The following is an 18,352-nucleotide window of genomic DNA, read 5'->3' as shown; positions in this document are numbered from 1 at the left end:
TGCAAAGACATAACATGGTGTAATCATGGCACCTTCATGTTCTTTCACAAGTGTCCACACGTTACACACATCTCACACGTGAAGTGCACGTGGTTTTTCCATAAGGGGTGTGTCGAAATAAGAGGTGGTGTGTTCCAGATATTGAAGAATATAATCCATCTTTTATGATGTTTAGTAACGCAGCACATGATGATTAAAAAAAAAAAAAATTGGGAAGCAGCTTGTCATTTAGATGTTTAGAGACAAAGCCTGCGTGAGTGCTAAGCTCTTAAAAGCTTTAAAAACAAATAGAGGCATTAAAGTAACTGAGGTATTAATAAAGTAAACTTTTTGAGCACTCGTTTAAATCCACTCCACCCCTGTGTGTGTGTGCGCACATGTATTTATCTCTTTGTGAGGACCAGAAAGGAGTGTAGTGTAGTGTAGTGCTAGTGTAGTATCAAATGTCCTCACACAGTCGCAATGGGGATGTAACTGAAGGTGAATACATTATTTGTGAATGAACTGATAAGTGTCAGTGTTTGTATTTAATGGACCCTTTAAAAAAGTAAGATTTAAGACACCCATTTGTGGATTAATACTGCAATCTGCTATATTCAGAACGTTTCAAGTCCATTTTCCCCAGTTCTGATCTAAACACATTCCAGTACTTCAGCTCAGAAAATCATAGATGTCCAGAGCTAGACCATATTTGTATGGCTAGTCTCTGAATTTGCTAAACTTATTAACAAGATTTACATTCAATTATTTCTGCATGATTAGAGATCAAAGCAACATGTAAGACAGGTTGACTAATCTTGTTCATCTTTGGTCTTTATCGCGTTCCATTGAAATTGATGGAATTACAAATTTAAAGTTACAAAGTTGTTAAAACATCTTTTTACAAACCAAAAGCTACATGTCAACTAAAATCAAATTTTATCAAGTAGAAAATAATTCAAAGGGAATTCAGTTTGCTGTTAACTGTGCACCACCATATTGTTGTAACATTGGCTGTGTTTGTCAGACAACTCGGGCACGATGGATATTACCCAAGTTCCCAACTTGGAATTCTGAGTTGAATGACTGTTCCGTTGACTCTTCAATGCCAGGATTGGGTTTTCCAAGTACAATGGATTGCAGCATACAGCTGAATATGGATATTTGGAGCAATAAACAGATACTGATGGTTGGATGGTTGGGTGGATGTTGTGACGTGGGAAAAAAATAGTTTCTGGTAGTATTAAAATTAGCTTTAATAACCAGGCTATCCTGACTCATGGCTAACAAGCTAAACCTGCTTCCTGTTGCTGCTTCACAACTCCAGGTTCCCAGGTTCAATCATTAGCTCAGGTTACTGTCTTTATGGAGTTCCACATGTTCTTCCTGTGACTATGGGTTTTCTCCACGTTCTCTGGTTTCCTATCACCTCCCAAAAACATGGTCCTGTTACAGGATATAGTGAGTGAGTGTGATTATAGATAGTTACACCTCTAATACTCACAAAATAAATGGAAAAAAATGCAGCTTTTATTTGAAAAACTAAAAAGACCTGGAATGTTTCTTTATGGTTACAGAAGTTAAGCTTAAGTTAAGATTCAGGGGTAGGCATAGCATTAATGAGCTGCAGTAATTATGGTAATGGAAGGTCCTCACAAAGATAGTACTAAGATTAGTGTGTGTGTCTAGTTTAAAGTTGTAAGATGCTCCTGTTGCTTTAGACGAGCTTTAGATGAGCTTTAGACGAGCTTCAGATGAGCTGAACAGGTGGCTGTAGGAGCTCGGGCTGCAGGGAGGAGGATGCAGGATATCTGATAGTCTTGATTGTCTCACTTAGTTACACACCCAAAAGAGGGACTGAACTTAAAGGAGTGGTTTTAGCGTTTCACCACTTTTTTAACAAGAGGTGTCGACTTCAATCTCGAGCGTGAGCCAATGGTGAGTAATGGCGATTTCTCTGAAGGTCTCTAATTTTTTAAAACAAATTTCACCTTGAATATTAGTGTGTTTTGAAGTATTTACATATCTTCACTTCTGATGTAACCTAAACTTAAAAAAAAAATTTCTTTTAGGTTTCTGTAGATAGTGTGTAACAGGTTTCTGTCATGTTAAATGACACTCACTCTATGAGTGATTTTGTAACCTGTAGTGTTAGAAACATTTCTGCACTCATCTCATGGTGTTTCTACACTGCAAAATATGTCATAGCAAATGAAAACATTTTGAATATTGTTGAATTTATCTGGTATTTTCTTTTATACGTTTATTACTATTGCAAAAATCCAAATCCAACCTTACTTCTAGAATTTTAAACTAATTCAGGAAATAAAAACATAAATTAGAATCAAACATTAAGTTAGTAAAAATTTCAAGAAATAGGTTTAATAGTCTTAATTAATTTGGATAATTGTAATCTTATAATAGAAAACATTAGCTGCATTTGACTATTCAAGATATTTTCAAAAGCTATTTTGCAGTGTACTCATTTCTCCAAAATGTCATGCTCATTTGATGACACAGATATCCCGTATCCCCCTTAGGACAAGGGACACTGTTTCAGGGGACAACAATTCACATATCCCACACTATAAACGAGTGAATTTAACTCCTTAAACACATTCCTCACTCTTCTAACAATACACATTTACCTATTAGTTTCACTGTAGTTAAAAAATATTATGCTTCAAGAGGAATAACTGAATAATAAGCTAAGATTTTAAACATATGGCATATTTATCTGTTTTTACTGCCTAGAGTTAATGGTCAAAAAAAATGCCACCATTTCAGATACGTGTGGTGTTTTACATTGTTTTTGATGATGCACACAAACCCAAATTATGAGTGGTGTAGAGACTGAATGACAAAAGCTGCTGGCCTGTGAGCTATGAACACATTCATATCATGTTATAATACAGTCATAAGGCATTATTAATCTTTACTGTGCATTATGGAATGTAAACATAATATATAATAAGTAGTGCTCATAACACATTATAACACCAATAACTAAGAAACCAAGCACCTTTGTACAGAACATCACAAGACCTGATACCTAATACCAGAGAGATTATCCATATAATCTAATCCTAATAGTGCATTATAAACACTGCTATAAACTGTAATGTTTTTTTCATAAATAATTATAATAATGTAAAATGCCTTATGAATGCATTGATTATGAATGTATTCATTGATCATTATACATATACATACAGAACATATCTACAAAACTACAAAAGAGATTTAAAAAAAAGAGGCGGGTGAGAGAATGACTGTTTATAGATGCTGTAATGTACGTGAGAACAGGAACTTGTTTCATGGATGTTTCACAACATTAAATGTAAGAAAGGATAAAAAGCATTTGTCATTCTTTAATAAATAAAAAATGAACAATAACTCTACTTCATCACACCATGTTGTCAATGTATTTTATTCTTCACTAAGCAAGTCTTACCTGATAAATTTTGAATAAAGAGAACATTGTGTACATTTAATGTTGTACTGAATCACTCCTTTAGGATGAATATTTTGAGATAATTACAGTGACATGGAGCTGAAATAGTATCAGTGATTTATAGGGTGTGTGAGCAAGCAGCATAACAATGCAGTAAAGATCAGGATGAAACTGTAGCACACTGATCCTTATTTGTGTTCCAGGTCTCAGAGGTTCAGATTTCTGTAGACTAATAAAGAAATGAAGCAGCAGCAGAGTAAGTGGCCCAAGGCTGATCGTCCTCCTGCTCCACCCTCCACTGTGTGCAGATACGTTACACTCAGCACCATCTTGGCGATTCTCATCATCTGTGCTTTAGTGGGTGTTGTGATAGGTGAGTGATGCGGTGCTTAAAGCTTAAAGCAGGTTAATGCTTTGCTATTAACCTGTATGTAGATGATCTGGGAAATGTCAGTTGGTGATTTAATTGTTTTTTTAAAGGCATCTCAAATGAACAGTTTGGCCAAAAATGAAATGTACAGAATCAAACCCTTTTTTTTCACTAGAGCTACGAAAAATAAAATATTAAAATCAGAACCTTAATATTATCTGGATTACTTTTAATGTACAAATCCACCTTGAGAGTTTAGGACTCGCCTAATTAGCTAGGTCGGACCAGTGTTGCTAACACAGTGTTGCTAGATTTGGCAATTTTTTAGATCCCTTTAGCAACTTTATTAAAAAAAAAAAGATCCTAGTGACAAATCTAGTGACTTTTTGAGCAGATGTTAGCGACTGTCCTGCACTTGATATGGCTCTCCAGCACACACCACAGCTGCTGGCTATACAATTTGAGAGAACAGGTTCACTCCTCTCACCACCAGTGTGTAAAGCCTGACTGAGATGTGCTTGTGCAACCAATCACTGATCACCATCGTTTCCAGCTACCAATCGCTAATCACCACTGATTGTCCACATGCACACACTTCTTTGATCTTAGTTTTAAACTTTCTTTTTTGCAGTATTTACATTAATAAAAATGAGTTATTCCATCTGTAACCATTTCCTTTGTGTCTATTTCCTGACTCCTCTGGCGTTATAGCGTTCTTGATTGATATTATAGAATTTTTTAAGTACGACTTCTTTATATAATAAATAAGTTATAATTTGTTATTTTCTATTCTGATAAAACATTATTCTATTCTCTGTGTCATCATAAAACATTCCTTCTTTGTGGTTTGATATACAAACAATCATAATGATTCAATGAATATGCAAATTAGTCTATGATGTCAGCTGCCAACTTTTAGCGATTTGACCTTGAAAATAAGTTTGACACCAAATTATGTTCTGAAGAAGAAAGCATTTTTATGCTTGTGTTTTATCTCTTTGACATCCTTTTTGAATGGGTTTTTAAATAATATTGTGTAGGAAACAACATCAACAAGACACTGAACAACTCCATAAAGCCAGTTATAGGTCACTGTGGGAATATTTACACATACACAATTAGTGCACAATGCTAAACTGGATTATTCTTTGTGTATAAGTGATGAGTAATGCAGATGATAGTAGATGATTAATTTTTGTGTTTATTACATTAAGCGTACACGGTGCAGAAGGAGCATTACTTCATGGACACGGTGGAGTTAAAAGGCCTACAGTACAAACCTGAGCTCAAGGATAAAACGTCTGCGTTTTTTTTAATCCTGACAGCCACTTTGGAAACAAAGGTAGGAGCAGGACAAAGAATAAGGTTGGGAATGTAAAGGTTCTTATTTAATCTGGTTATTTTGAATGTCTTATAGTAGAAAGTCTGGTCAACTGGACTTTAGTTCTAACTTTAAAGATGTTCCACCATGTTTCTGAGGGGTTTTATTCCTTTTACACCACAGCAAAATGCCAACACTAAGCATTTTTTATTTATTAAAGAATGACAGATCATACTTTTTATCTGTTTATAGTTACATTTAATGTTGTGGAACATCTATGAAACAAGTTATCATTTGCGTTATAGGAGCTACAAACAGTTGTTCCTTCACCAGCCTCTCTTTTTTTTCTCTCTTGGAGTTAAAGAGATAAAAAAAAAGCACACTGATATTTTTAAACCCCTACTCCAGCTCTGACTCTAGACACAAGTAAATTAATGAGAGCAGAGGTTCACTTTTTTAAAGCTTTCTAATAAAGAGAACTGCTCATTAGTCTGAGAGTTTGATGCTGTAATATTAAGTATATTGTAATGGGGTTTTAATCAGAAAACACCATGAAATGAGCAGATCTGGAGATAACATGCTTTTTCACTAAAACTTTTGCACCTTCATGTACTACTGCTAGATATTCAAAGGGTTGCTCATGCATAATATGCATGAGCAAACCGTTGAATTTTATTATATTATATATTTTATTATACAAAATACATTTTCACATTTATACCTGAATCCTTTTCAACTTTTTCTACAGATCCAGAATATTTTCCTTGCATCATCATTTGCACCCCATTTTGTCTCCTGCCATATCGTTGCGTACGGGTAGGTGTGATACACAAAGTATGTTTCCAGAACTTTCTATAACTGACATTTGGGAAGCATCCTTTATTTTGTCCTGCATGCTGCTGTGTGTTTCAGGAACATCAGTAATAACGTGATGGCGACGCTTCGTTTGGTCTTCAGAGTGGCCAAATTTCAAGTACAATTTACAGAGTACACAGACCGTTTCCTCCAGGAGCAGATTCAGTACGGCTTTCAGGCTTTAGTCAGTCCAAACCCGCTGACTATTCCTGAGTTTGGAGAAATTCAGAGCATCGTCCTTCTGGGTAAAAGCAACTTCTGGGACAATTAACTTTATACATCTGTTCCTGAAGTGTTTCTCTTATACCACAGCAATTTGCAAGTGACTGCAATACTTTATTTATTAAAGAGCAACATGTTGTATGTTTTATGCATTTATAGTTACATTTAATGTAAACAAGTTAGTTCCTGTTCTCATTTACGTTAGAGCAGCTACAGTCATTCCCTCACCAGTCTCTCTTTTCCGCTCTCTTCAAAAAAACGCAGCTTGTAATGTTATAGACAAACCACAAAGTGTAAACTCCTCTGTCCTGAAGATGTCGGAAAACATAAACCTCTTTACCTCTGACAGTTACAAGGCACTGACGCTGGAGACTCCTTCCATAAATGCTAAATTGATGTCTCTTTACAGAAAACTTTACCATACACATTTTTAAACCGTTTATGTGGAGCATCCACCATGCAAGTCCCAGTGAATGAGCTGTTAGAATCGATAAGAATGAGCTAAGAATGAGATAAGAATAAACCTGAATCTTGTTTTAGGCAGAACTAGTGTCAGAGCAGCTATTGCAGAAAATTAATCAATATCTTCTGACCAGATTTGAGAATTCAACAGTGGAGTGGTATAAATAAGGAATAGACCACCTTGTATAATGGAAGCTCAGTTGCATGTTTTAATTTATGATGAAACAGGAGGCAAGGCCATATATATTTGTTTCTCATATATTTTATTATTTTCTGCTTTTCTGTTCTCAGGTGCTAGCGAAAAGTCTTTGTATGTAATCAACGCTAATGCAGGTAAGAATGGATTTCATTATACTGTTCCTCAACAATCTTTTAAAGGTGCAGTTTGTAATTTTTTAATGTGTATCTAGAGGTGGAAGCTTTCCTACTACAATTAAATTAAATTTATAGCGTCAAAATGAGCCAAAGAAGAATTTATACTTCGCTGCTGTCTATTTGCGAAAGCAAACATTGTTGTTCTATCTGGGGTCATCAACAATTCTTTGTATTCTTGTAGCACCACAGTAGCACCTCAGGAACTGCGGCTGGTTCAGGAACTGCAAGTAGGAACCAATATCTGGAACATAATATAAAATTTCACATCAGGAATACAAATAGAAATGTTCCCCTATTTCTTCCTCCTATGGCCAAATCACTTTCGTTCTCATTTGCATAAAGTAATAATCTGCTCAAAGTTTTCACAGCAGTTGCCCCACCCACTTCACGGTTCTAAAGGTTGTTTCACCTGATTGCTGTTAAACGATAATGCTCATCAAATATTAATGATTCTTTTTCATTTTGTAGTGCTGGTCCAACACACTTTCAAAAAACGATGATTCGCTCTTCTGGTTAATTTCTTCATAACAGCCTTCTGTTTGTATTTTCTGGCCCAGATATTAGCTCCACCCCCAACTAGAACAGAGGTGCCCTAAAAGCCATGTCTCAAATTGTACATACTTTAAACTGAGGAGGTGGAGCTAATTTTTAAAGGCTAGTCAGTGTTTACACTGGAGTTCACCTCACATGCAGCTGAGGGCACTAAAAATTGCAAACGTCTTCTTTAAGGTTAATCACAAATGTGTAACTTTAAAGTGGCAATGTTATAACATGTCTTATTAGACCCAAATGTACAGCATGACAATTTTCTTAATTCCAGGTAGATGTCCTGATGACACATTTACCTGTGCCAGTGGGGAGTGTGTGACTAAACCTAATGCTGAGTGTGACTCTGTGTCGGATTGTGCTGATGAATCAGATGAGGCATACTGCTGTGAGTATTTTCTCCCTCTATAACACCAACATATTATCACTTTATCAGGTCAGATCATCATCTACTGCTTCATGTGAAGTGCATTTCCACATCAATACAGAGAAAAATGAAAAGGCTCCAAAGCTGCAGTTCTTCATAATGATCGTGAGCTTGTCTGAATTCATCACTGTTCCTTTGTTTGTTCACCGAGTATTCACCTTCTCTGTTATTATGATAATATTGATTATATTTATAATGTTAATGTACTTGGGTATTTGTATAAACAAATAGGCCATTAGTCACAGAAAATCCCTATTTAATTCATTATTATTAAATAATTATGATGTATCTATTTATCTATATGCAGTCATGTGCAAAATACTCAAAGTACAAAATGAAAGAGACAGGAAGGTTGATTTATGGCAATCAGACTTTTAGTATGTTCTGTTTCAGAATCAGACTCAGAGATGTTATTGAAGAAAATGTTTTTTTTTTCACTTGACTGTATCTGTTTCATACATAAAATCATACTTAAAGAAAAACTGAATCAGTCCTAAATTATTTTTTATGTGAATCCGTGTCATCTGTGATGAGTAGCGTGTGGCAGGAAGCTGGTGGTGGACAGTCGGGTTGTTGGGGGTGAAAACGCCCAACTTGGTGATTTGCCCTGGCAGGTGAGTCTGAGACTCCATGGCCATCACACCTGCGGAGCCTCCATCATAAACCGCCACTGGCTGGTCAGTGCTGCACACTGCTTTGAGAGGTGAGTACTCAACCCATCAACAGCTAAACCTCTTAACAGCTAAGTTCTTTAACTCATCAACTAATAAACCCTAATCAAGCATTAAACCCCTCAACAACTACACCACTAAACACCTTAAGAACTAAACCACTGAATCAGCAAACCCCTCAACTATTAAACCCGTCAACCAATAAAACACTGAAACAATGTACTCCTGAACCATTCAACCACTAAACTACTAAACAACTGAACCATTCAACCACTAAATGACTGAAACATTAAACCACTAAACTACCAAATCCCTGAACAATTCAACCACTAAACTACTAAATGATGGAAACATTCAACCATTAAACACTAAACCCCTGAACCATTCAACCACTGAACTACTAAACAACTGAAATCTTCAACCACTAAACTAATAAACGACTGAAACATTCAACCACTAAACTACTAAAACACTTAACCACTCAACCACTGAACCAGTAAACCACTCCACCCATCAACTACAAATCACCTTAATCATTACGCTCCTCAAGCCCTAAACCACTGAACCCCTCAGCTACTAAACCCCTCAAGGGCTAAACCACAGAAGTACTAACTCTCCTCAATGAACAATCCATAAAAGCACTAAATTACTTATCCGCTAAGCCAATGTGCCATTAAACCACTCACCCCTCAACCACTAAATCAGTGAACTACTAAACTATAGAACTACTAAACCACTCATTCCTTCAACTACCAAACCCCTCAACCAATCAACATCTCAACCCCTCAACCATTGAACCATTAATCTATTCAATTCCTCAACCACTAAACTACTAAACTTTTGAAACACTAACTACTACACCACCAAACTCTAACCCCTCAACCACTAAACCACTCAACATCTCAATCACAAACCCTGGAAAATGATGTAGATGGAAATATATACATTATTTATTGGAACTATGTAAACACAACAAACTACATTTAATTCATTAAAAGCTAATAGATTTGTTATAGTGTTAGATCTGTTAGGTTCGTGTTTGATACTGCAGTTAAACAATCTATCCCTAAACCACTGAATCACTTAACCACTAAACCACACATAATTTTATTATTTTTTAAAATTATTTTAAAGGCATATTAAATGAGTCGCTCTTGTTCCCTGCAGTAGTAAAAACCCGAGGGACTGGACAGCGCTGGTCGGAGCGAGTTTAGTGAATGGTGTGGAGAAAGGAGCAATCACAGTGAACATCAAATCTCTGATTGTCTCTCCACATTATAACCCCATGAACTCAGACAGTGATGTGACTGTGCTGGAGCTGGAGAAGCCACTGACTTTCACTCCTTACATCCAGCCCGTCTGCATCCCATCCTCATCTCACATCTTCAGTCCTGGACAAGACTGCATCGTCTCTGGCTGGGGAGCCGTCAAACAGGACAGCAGTGAGTGGAGATGAGGGGTAATAAGTAAAACCTGCTCACTGAAGGTCCACTACCCATCAGAGTGGATTCAAGGTGGAACCATGTGCAAAATGTATTCCATAAGGATATCATCCATTATCATAGCTTTTGGTAAACCAACCTAAAAATATTAAAAGGATGGGATTAAGCACAATATAACAGTGTAGTGATGGTGCGAGGGTTCAGTAATTTGGTTAGGAAATGTACAAAAATATAGCTTCAAGCAGAGTTTTAGCCTGATTATAGAAAAAACAAGGTAGAAATCCTGTTTTGAAACCCTTGCGAAACAAATATTTCAGAATATTTTACAGGCTGCAGCTGTAAATAATACTTTTACTGTTATTTACATAAATATACCATGTCTCTAATGGTATAAATATTACAGATCTCCATATACTAATGTTAAATATTATGTTCTAATGTTTACTGTTAAACAGCAAGCAAGTTAGCAAACAATGAACTATCTATTTACATATTGTGCAAATAAATCAAGGCACCAAGTGTGCTAACAATGGAATAATTTGGCAGATTAGGTAAGTTTAACTTAAACATCACCCTCGTTGGTGTAGGGATGCCTATAACTAAGCAAAATCAATATGTAGCCTTTCTTTTCAATTCTTTGTCTCAATGTACTGCTTAGGAACATACCTAAGATAGCTAGCTAACTGATTAGCTTAGCTAACATCAATTTTACCTCACAAGTAACCAGGTTAAAGAGCTAACTAGCTAGTTATTCAGTAGAAAGTCAATTCAGGTAATCTGTAATCTTAGGCTAACTATTTATTAATTATGTCATTTGTGTCATCAATTTTGCAAGCTAGCTCATGTTAGCTAAACTAAAGCTTCACCCTTATTGACTGTCATTTAGCAATCTCAAGAGGCATTAATCTATTAGAATATGACTGAAGTTAAACTCTGTAGGAGGGTAGATCCCGAATAGGAGGTTAGATATTCCTCATAATACATAATTCTTCCCTGAACTAAAAAAAACATTCAACCTTATCATCTAAACTCTTCACTGAGTTCAATAATCATCTAACTAGCTAGATCTTTAACCTGGTTACTTGTGAGGTATAACTAAGAGATAACACTGCATTTAAATTTATTTTTAAATTTGCTTTTATGTTCTAGTCACTGTATTTTTAACCTTCATTGTGGCCCTGTGTGTTTGTGAGCAGGCAAGTTGCCTCCTACGCTCCAAAAAGCCTCAGTGAAGATCATTGATTCGAACGTGTGTAACAGTTCGACCGTATACAGAGGAGCCATCACCAATAACATGATGTGCGCTGGCTTCCTGCAGGGAAAAGTTGACTCCTGCCAGGTTTCTGTTCATTATTGTCCATATTTATGCTCTTGCTCAGGGGTAAAACTAAAATTTGTAAAGCTCTAGTTACATAACATTTGTTGATTTAAAAGGTGCAGATAAGAAACAAATATGACTGAATGACGATGACAGTTACATTGTAATGCATAACCATTAGTGATTAGTTTATGGCTATAAATAAGAAAGCAATTGTTTCATTTCGTAGTGGTGCATCACAGTACCACTTTTGACTAGTGGCACAGACTCTGAACAGATGAGACACACCAGTTTTGAAATTACTTCTGAGTATAAACACATACTACAGTGTCTGATCATCTTTAAACATTCTGCTTTAGTCATTTTTACTTTTGTGAAAACTCTTTGCTTTCTGAAGTAATGTCTTTTAGTTACTCTCTCATCTGATGAGCTGCCTTAAGCTAAATAATTTACATAAATGCATGTAACTGGCTGTAATAGAGGACCTACTACAAAAGCCCTGCTAGTTCATGTTTGGAAAAAAATAGTTGCTGAACTACAGGCAAGTTTTCCTCCTATGTTTCGCAGCTGGTCCACCAGTTGATGATCCCTGCTCTAGATCATACTGAATGTCTTTTATCAAGTTATACATAATTTTTTATTTTACTATAATTTAATATATTATTTATAGGTCTCTCTGAAGTCACATTAGCACTGTTTTGTTTGAAACAGCATCAATTTATTCCCCACAGGGAGACTCAGGAGGTCCTCTGGTGTGTGAAAGCAGCCCTGACCGCTTCTTTCTGGCGGGTATAGTGAGCTGGGGAATGGGCTGTGCGCAAGTCAATAAGCCTGGAGTGTACTCCCAGGTCACTGTGCTCCGCAACTGGATCCTGAGCCATGCCGACCCCAGTAGCACTCAGGACAGACCAACAGTTCACAGCGCAACAAACACTGCAGTCCTCCGTGCTAAGGCAGTCACTTCAACTCCTGTGGTGACTGGTAGGAATACCAGTACTGGTAGGAATGTGATGATAAACTAGTTATATCATTATGCTATATTACATGTAATAAAAAACATGCCATAGCACTGTTAAATTCTGGATTCTGATTGGTCAAAAGGTGTTGATTAATTTTATATACATTTTTTATAGGAAATATTATAGTTTCTGTAGTAACAACTTATAGTAACAAGGGACTTGTACATGTAACATGCATAATCGTTGGTATGGTGAAGTTTTTTGGAGACATTTATTTAAGTGTAAGGAGACGTTTATTTAACGTTTATGGGAGGAGTCTCCAGTGTCAGCACTTTGTAACAGTCAGAGGTAAAGCTGTAACTTTATACATTTTCTGACTCTTCAGAACAGAGGAGTTTACAGTTTGCGGTTTCTCGGTACCAAGACAAGATGCTGTTTTGTTTTTTTTTGTCTTATTAACTTCAAGAGACAGAAAAAAGAGAGGCTGGTGAGGTGCTTTGAGCTGCTATAATGTAAGTGAGAACAGGAACTAACCTGTTTTGTGGATGTTCCACAACCTTAAATATAACTATAAACAGAAAAAAGGTACGAAATACAGTATAACTTGTTAACATGCTGTTATAGGAAATTAATTAACTTTGGGGTGGCAGTGGTGATGGTTGTGAGGTTGCAACAATGCTTCCAAATAAAGGCATATAAAGTACAACTGTTTGCATGTTATTACTTTCAGCAAAATGTGTTATTATTATGACCAAGTAATTATTGCAGAAATCCAGACAATTATGAAGAGCGAACAAGCAGTTTTGTTGCCACTGTATTTCTACCTAGTTTTAACAAACAATTTAAGGCTGAGGGGCGGCACAGTGGCACAGCAGGTAGTGTTCCAGCCTCACAGCTTCAGGGTCCCTGGCTCAATCATTAGCTTGGTTACTGTCTGTGCAGTTCTTGTGTATGTTCTCCGTTTTCCTCCTACCACCAAAAAAAAAAAACATGCCAGTAGGTGGACTGGCTAAGATAAATTGACCCTAGGTGTGTGTATGGAGCCTGAGTGTATTCCCACCTCACTCCCAGTTTTCCCAGGATAGGCTATGGATCCACTGCAACCCTGACCAGGATAAAGCACTTACTGAATGTGAACAAGTGAATTTAAGGCTATATAATAAATATCCTTTTTTAGGAGCTGTAAACTGCAGCGGAAACTTTAACTGTGGCGCAGGAGTGTGTATCAGCAAGATCAACCCTGAGTGTGACCGAGTCGCTGACTGCTCCAATGAAGCCGATGAGAAAAACTGTGGTCAGTTTTATATTATGGACAAGAAAAGCACTTCTTATATACATTTATATAAAGTAATGATTCAAAAGTACACAGTTTTACCCATTGAAAATCAGTTGTTCAAAACATGTTAATAAACATGAGAATAAACACTGCATGACCCAGAGATTCCTCTCTCCAGACTGTGGCCAGCGACCTGAATTCAGCCACCAGAGAATTGTGGGAGGTGTGAGTGCCCGTCGAGGGGAATGGCCATGGGTGGCGAGTCTGCAGTTCCAGCGTTTACATCGCTGTGGTGCCACGCTTATACACTGCAAATGGCTCCTTACAGCTGCTCATTGCTTCAGCAGGTACACATCGAGCATTAAAGACAGAAACACTTCATACAACACTCATTTCATATGAGTTACATAAACTGTAGCAAGAATACCACACTAAAAATACTGATCTATAAGTTAAAGTCTTCAGGAATTTGAGGTTACAGTTGTCACTAATGGTCAGATTTTTCTTCTGAGAAACCTAATTGCTTTGTTCTTCCACCTAAAAGGTGTCTAATATGGGTTTCTAATATGGGTTTAGTATTTATGGCTCATCAGAGATAAAAACTATGTCTAGGGTTTAGAAACCATGTGTTAAAAAGACTTACACCCCATCACTGGTGAATTTTGGATTCTGATTGGTTAGGAGGTGTTGATTAATTTTCTGTAACAGCAGCTCTGACAGTAGTGCATCTGCAAATCACAGGTTTATTTTAATACGGCATTGTTTCTATAGTAACAGATCTTTCACAGGGACATGCATGGAGGACGCTCCACATAAACAGTTTTAAAAATGTGTGATCATTAATATAGTGAAGTTTACTGTAAAGAAACTTTTTTTTAACATTTATGGAAGGAGTCTCCAGTGTCAGCACTTTATAACAGTCAGAGGTAAATCGGTAATTTTAGGGTTTTTTCCCCAACATCTTCAAGACAAATAAATTTACACTTTGTGGTTCTTAGTAACATTAGAAGCTACATTTTTTAGTCTTATTAATTTCAAGAGAGAGACAAAAAAAAGAGAGACTGATGAGGGAACAGCTGATTAAAGCTGCTGTTTATTAATATTGTTTATTATTATTAATATATAATATATTTTTACTGACATGCCTTTAATATGCTCTCTTGTGTCTACAGAAAGGAGTCAAACCCCAGTGGCTGGACGGTGAGTTTAGGTTCGGTGCTCCGGTCCGGAGTGGGAGCTTTGATCATCCCAGTGCAGAGGATCATCCAGCATCCTGCCTTCAACAGCAGCAATATGGACTTTGATGTGGCTCTGGTGCAGCTCTCGATCCCGGCGCCGAGCTCCTACACCATCCAGACGCTGTGTTTGCCCTCCCCAACACACAGCTTCTTCAAGGGCACAGAGTGTTACATCACTGGGTGGGGCTCAATGAGAGAAGATGGTGAGAAAGAACATTTTCTGAAGTTTTACTGAATGTGACTAGACTGTAGTTATAATCTTGAAGATGTTTTATTAACATATGAAAGGCTTCATCACATCTGCACCAATTTGAAATGGCCGTCATGTGTCCTTTAATGGGTTTATGAAGTCATAATTATGAAGACTGTTTACTCCTCTGTAGAACTGATGAAGAACCTTAGATAAAAGGTTATGTATAGAACAAAACACTCCAGGTTATGCTGTTATAGGAACTTCGGGAAGTGTTTTATTCCTCTTATACCACAAGTAATTCACCAATCATTTTTTATTAATTAAAGTATGACATACTTTTAACAGTTTATAGTTACATTTAACGTTATGGAACGTATACCAAACAAGTTAGTTCCTGTTATCACATATTATGTTAAAGCAGCTGTTATAGCACCTTTTATAGCAGCTATAAAAGGTCATTCCCTTACCAGACTCTCTTTTTTTCCTCTCTCGAAGTTCATAAGACCAAAAAATGCAGCTTCTCATGTTACAGAGAAACTGCAAAGCGTAAACTCCTGTAGCTGAAAACTTACTGACTGTTACAAAGCGCTGACACTGGCAACTCCTTCCATAAATGTTAAACATCTCCTCACAGAAATTTTCAAATTCATATATTATTAGCCTTAGATTATATGAAGTGTCCACCATATAAGTCCCTTTGAATGAGCTGTTACTATAGAAATGATGTATTAAAATGAGTGCCTTAACATAAACCTGTGATTTGTAGCTGTACTACAGTCAGAGCTGCTGTTATAGACTTCTGACCAATCAATTCATGATTCAGCCCTTTTTTCTCTACAAAAAATGACTTCTAAGTAGTAAGTCAGTGTTAACAGCCTTGTATATATAATAATCTTGAAGATGTTTGACCCCTCTCATCTGAGGTTCTTGACTCACAACTACTAGAATTAAAACATTTATACTTAATACACTTGCACAGAATACAGATTATTCAGAATGAGTACATATTTTTTGGTACTTAGTATTAATTAATAAGGGATGTAGGAACATTTTATGTAGGTTTATGTTTCCCTAGTTTAAACAGTGGCTATGATAAGCACACACGTGTGTTCATGCACTTACGCTACTAGTCTCATTCCTTATAATGTTTGCTAGTTGATTTAAAATGAAGTGCTAGCTCATTAATTACCTCAGATCGAGTAGTGTTGCAGTGAAGAGTGGATTTGTTGTTGAGTTTGTTTCAGTTCAGAAAGGTGGTTCTGTACAGCGGTAAGTAAAGTATGTTTCTTTGTCTTAATTGTGCTGTCCCTAGTTACGGATAGCAACTGATTGTCAAGAACAATATACTGGGTAAGAGCTGTTATTTTCATTCACCTAGCATCACCAGTAGACATTTTTCTCGCCTAGCTAGTGTTTGCTGCTAGCAATGAACTCAAACTCATTGTTCTAACTTTTAACTTCAAGATGTTTTACTTGTACTGTAGGAAGATATATTGTGAATATATCTTGATATATTGACAGAGCACAGTTTGCAGTCTGCTTTGCTATGATTGCCATCATTAATCATGAAATACGTCCAGATCGCTGTCATTCTGTGCCATCTGTTCAGTAATGCCACAATGTACACTAGGTTTACATCACATAGCATCACACAGTATCAGATGTTAGTGCACCTATCAACTCCTTGGTGCAAAATTACTTTTTTTTTGCAGTTTAATCATCTGATTTCTCTTTGTCATGCAGGAAAGCTAACTAATCAGTTACAGAAAGCTCAGGTTGGTATAATAGACCAATCAGAGTGTCAGCAGTCTTACGGCAGAAAACTGACTGCCAACATGATGTGTGCTGGATCCATGGAAGGCGGCATTGATACATGCCTGGTGAGACTTGACTGATTAGCCATCAGTTCTCATTTTCATCTTTCATATTACCTAAAAAGGTCAATGTTTTGGAGTTTGATGTAATGGCATGTCTAATAGTGTCTAAATGTCATCCACTGAGAAACGCATGGATGACTGCAGGTCTGCTCTTTTCTCTGCAGGGAGATTCTGGAGGCCCGTTAGCATGCCGCCAGCCCCGGGGCCGGTGGTTCATAGCTGGGGTGACCAGTTGGGGTCGAGGCTGTGCTCGAAACAGATTCCCGGGGGTTTACACACGTGTCACTGCCATCAGGGAATGGATATCAACATACCTCCCATTTTAAAGATGCTTGTCTTCATATGGACTATTACTTGTGCATACTTACTTGAAAAGTTGCATATTTATTTTGTGTATTTATTATTGCTTATGCCAAAATGAAAACTTTTGACTCTACTGGAGCTTGAGAACATTAAAGATTGACCTCATGTGGTGAGTTGTATTTTTTTTCTTTTTACAAATAGCCCATTAGCCAAGTCCAAATAAGCATGAAATCAGTAGTAGATCTATTTGGTCTGATTCGGTTTTATGCTGCACAAATTTAAACACATGAAAAGAACAAGCAAAAAAGCACATCTACATACTTACATCTAACATACTTACAAAAGTCTTTCATGTATTGGTACTTTCTGAAGCTGGGATGAATCAATGAATGCTCATATACAATTCTCAAATACAGCACTTTAACTTCTCCAACAATCAGTGGAATTATAATTGGAATTGTGTTCAGCGCAAATCCTGGTCACCTCTGCCAGGAGGTTACAACCTTCCAGATAATGACCCCAAAAATACAGTGAAATCAGGACACAAAATCAGTTGTTATGTCCCTATTGAAAACTTGTGATTTAAAAAACTTTTTTTTTTTTTTTTAAAATGTTAAATTGTGTTAAAATAAAACTATACATTAACTCCACTTGTTTAAGCTTCACTCATTGTGGGCACCATTTAAAAAAAAAAAAAAGGTGCCAATAATTTTGAGTCAGCTGTAGATTTGATGTTTACTATTACCTGGACATCAATTTTGTCTACTTTAATTTTAAATTACAATTAGGATAATAAAAGTGTGTACATTGCTTTGCTGTATAAATCTTACCATCTAGTAAATGTTGAAAAGTGACCAAATGTTATTAACATATGAAAGTAGGCTAATAATGTTAAATAAAGTAATATGATCACATCAATCATTTGTATAAACCACTGAAAGGTTTCAAAAGTGAATGACTAATAATTACCCAGATTGTAAATCCCAAGGCTGTCCGTGCTGTCATTTGAAAGGTTAAATAAGGCAAAACAAGACTGTTCCCAGAAATCTGACATGCTTCGTACA

General features: G+C 36.6%; 1 protein-coding gene across 5 annotated transcripts; it reads left to right on the top strand.

Annotated features, from left to right (window-relative positions):
* The first annotated feature begins 69 nt into the window (after nucleotides 1-69).
* Nucleotides 70-17,595, top strand: tmprss9 (transmembrane serine protease 9). Of its 5 annotated transcripts, none has more exons than XM_026930460.3 (16): nucleotides 70-1,917; nucleotides 3,637-3,806; nucleotides 5,018-5,145; nucleotides 5,873-5,940; nucleotides 6,037-6,224; nucleotides 6,955-6,996; nucleotides 7,859-7,972; nucleotides 8,549-8,714; nucleotides 9,850-10,124; nucleotides 11,321-11,463; nucleotides 12,174-12,423; nucleotides 13,579-13,695; nucleotides 13,856-14,024; nucleotides 14,850-15,118; nucleotides 16,852-16,988; nucleotides 17,150-17,595. In XM_026930460.3, the coding sequence occupies exons 2-16, from the start codon at nucleotides 3,674-3,676 to the stop codon at nucleotides 17,309-17,311; spliced, it is 2,361 nt and encodes a 786-aa protein (XP_026786261.1). In that variant the 5' UTR covers nucleotides 70-1,917; nucleotides 3,637-3,673; the 3' UTR covers nucleotides 17,312-17,595. The 5 variants fall into 5 exon arrangements, 4 of the variants coding, with proteins under 4 accessions (XP_026786261.1, XP_034164578.1, XP_034164580.1 ...); XM_034308687.2 differs by having other exon boundaries at nucleotides 12,174-12,441; XM_034308689.2 differs by lacking the exon at nucleotides 17,150-17,595 and adding an exon at nucleotides 16,421-16,458 and having other exon boundaries at nucleotides 12,174-12,441; nucleotides 16,852-16,964.
* Nucleotides 17,596-18,352: the final 757 nt, after the last annotated feature.

Source organism: Pangasianodon hypophthalmus, chromosome 11, assembly GCF_027358585.1.
Source record: "Pangasianodon hypophthalmus isolate fPanHyp1 chromosome 11, fPanHyp1.pri, whole genome shotgun sequence".
Classification (NCBI taxonomy): Eukaryota; Metazoa; Chordata; class Actinopteri; order Siluriformes; family Pangasiidae; genus Pangasianodon; species Pangasianodon hypophthalmus.
The sequence above is the reverse complement of the archived record's forward strand: the minus strand, read 5'-3'. Positions and strand labels throughout refer to the sequence as shown.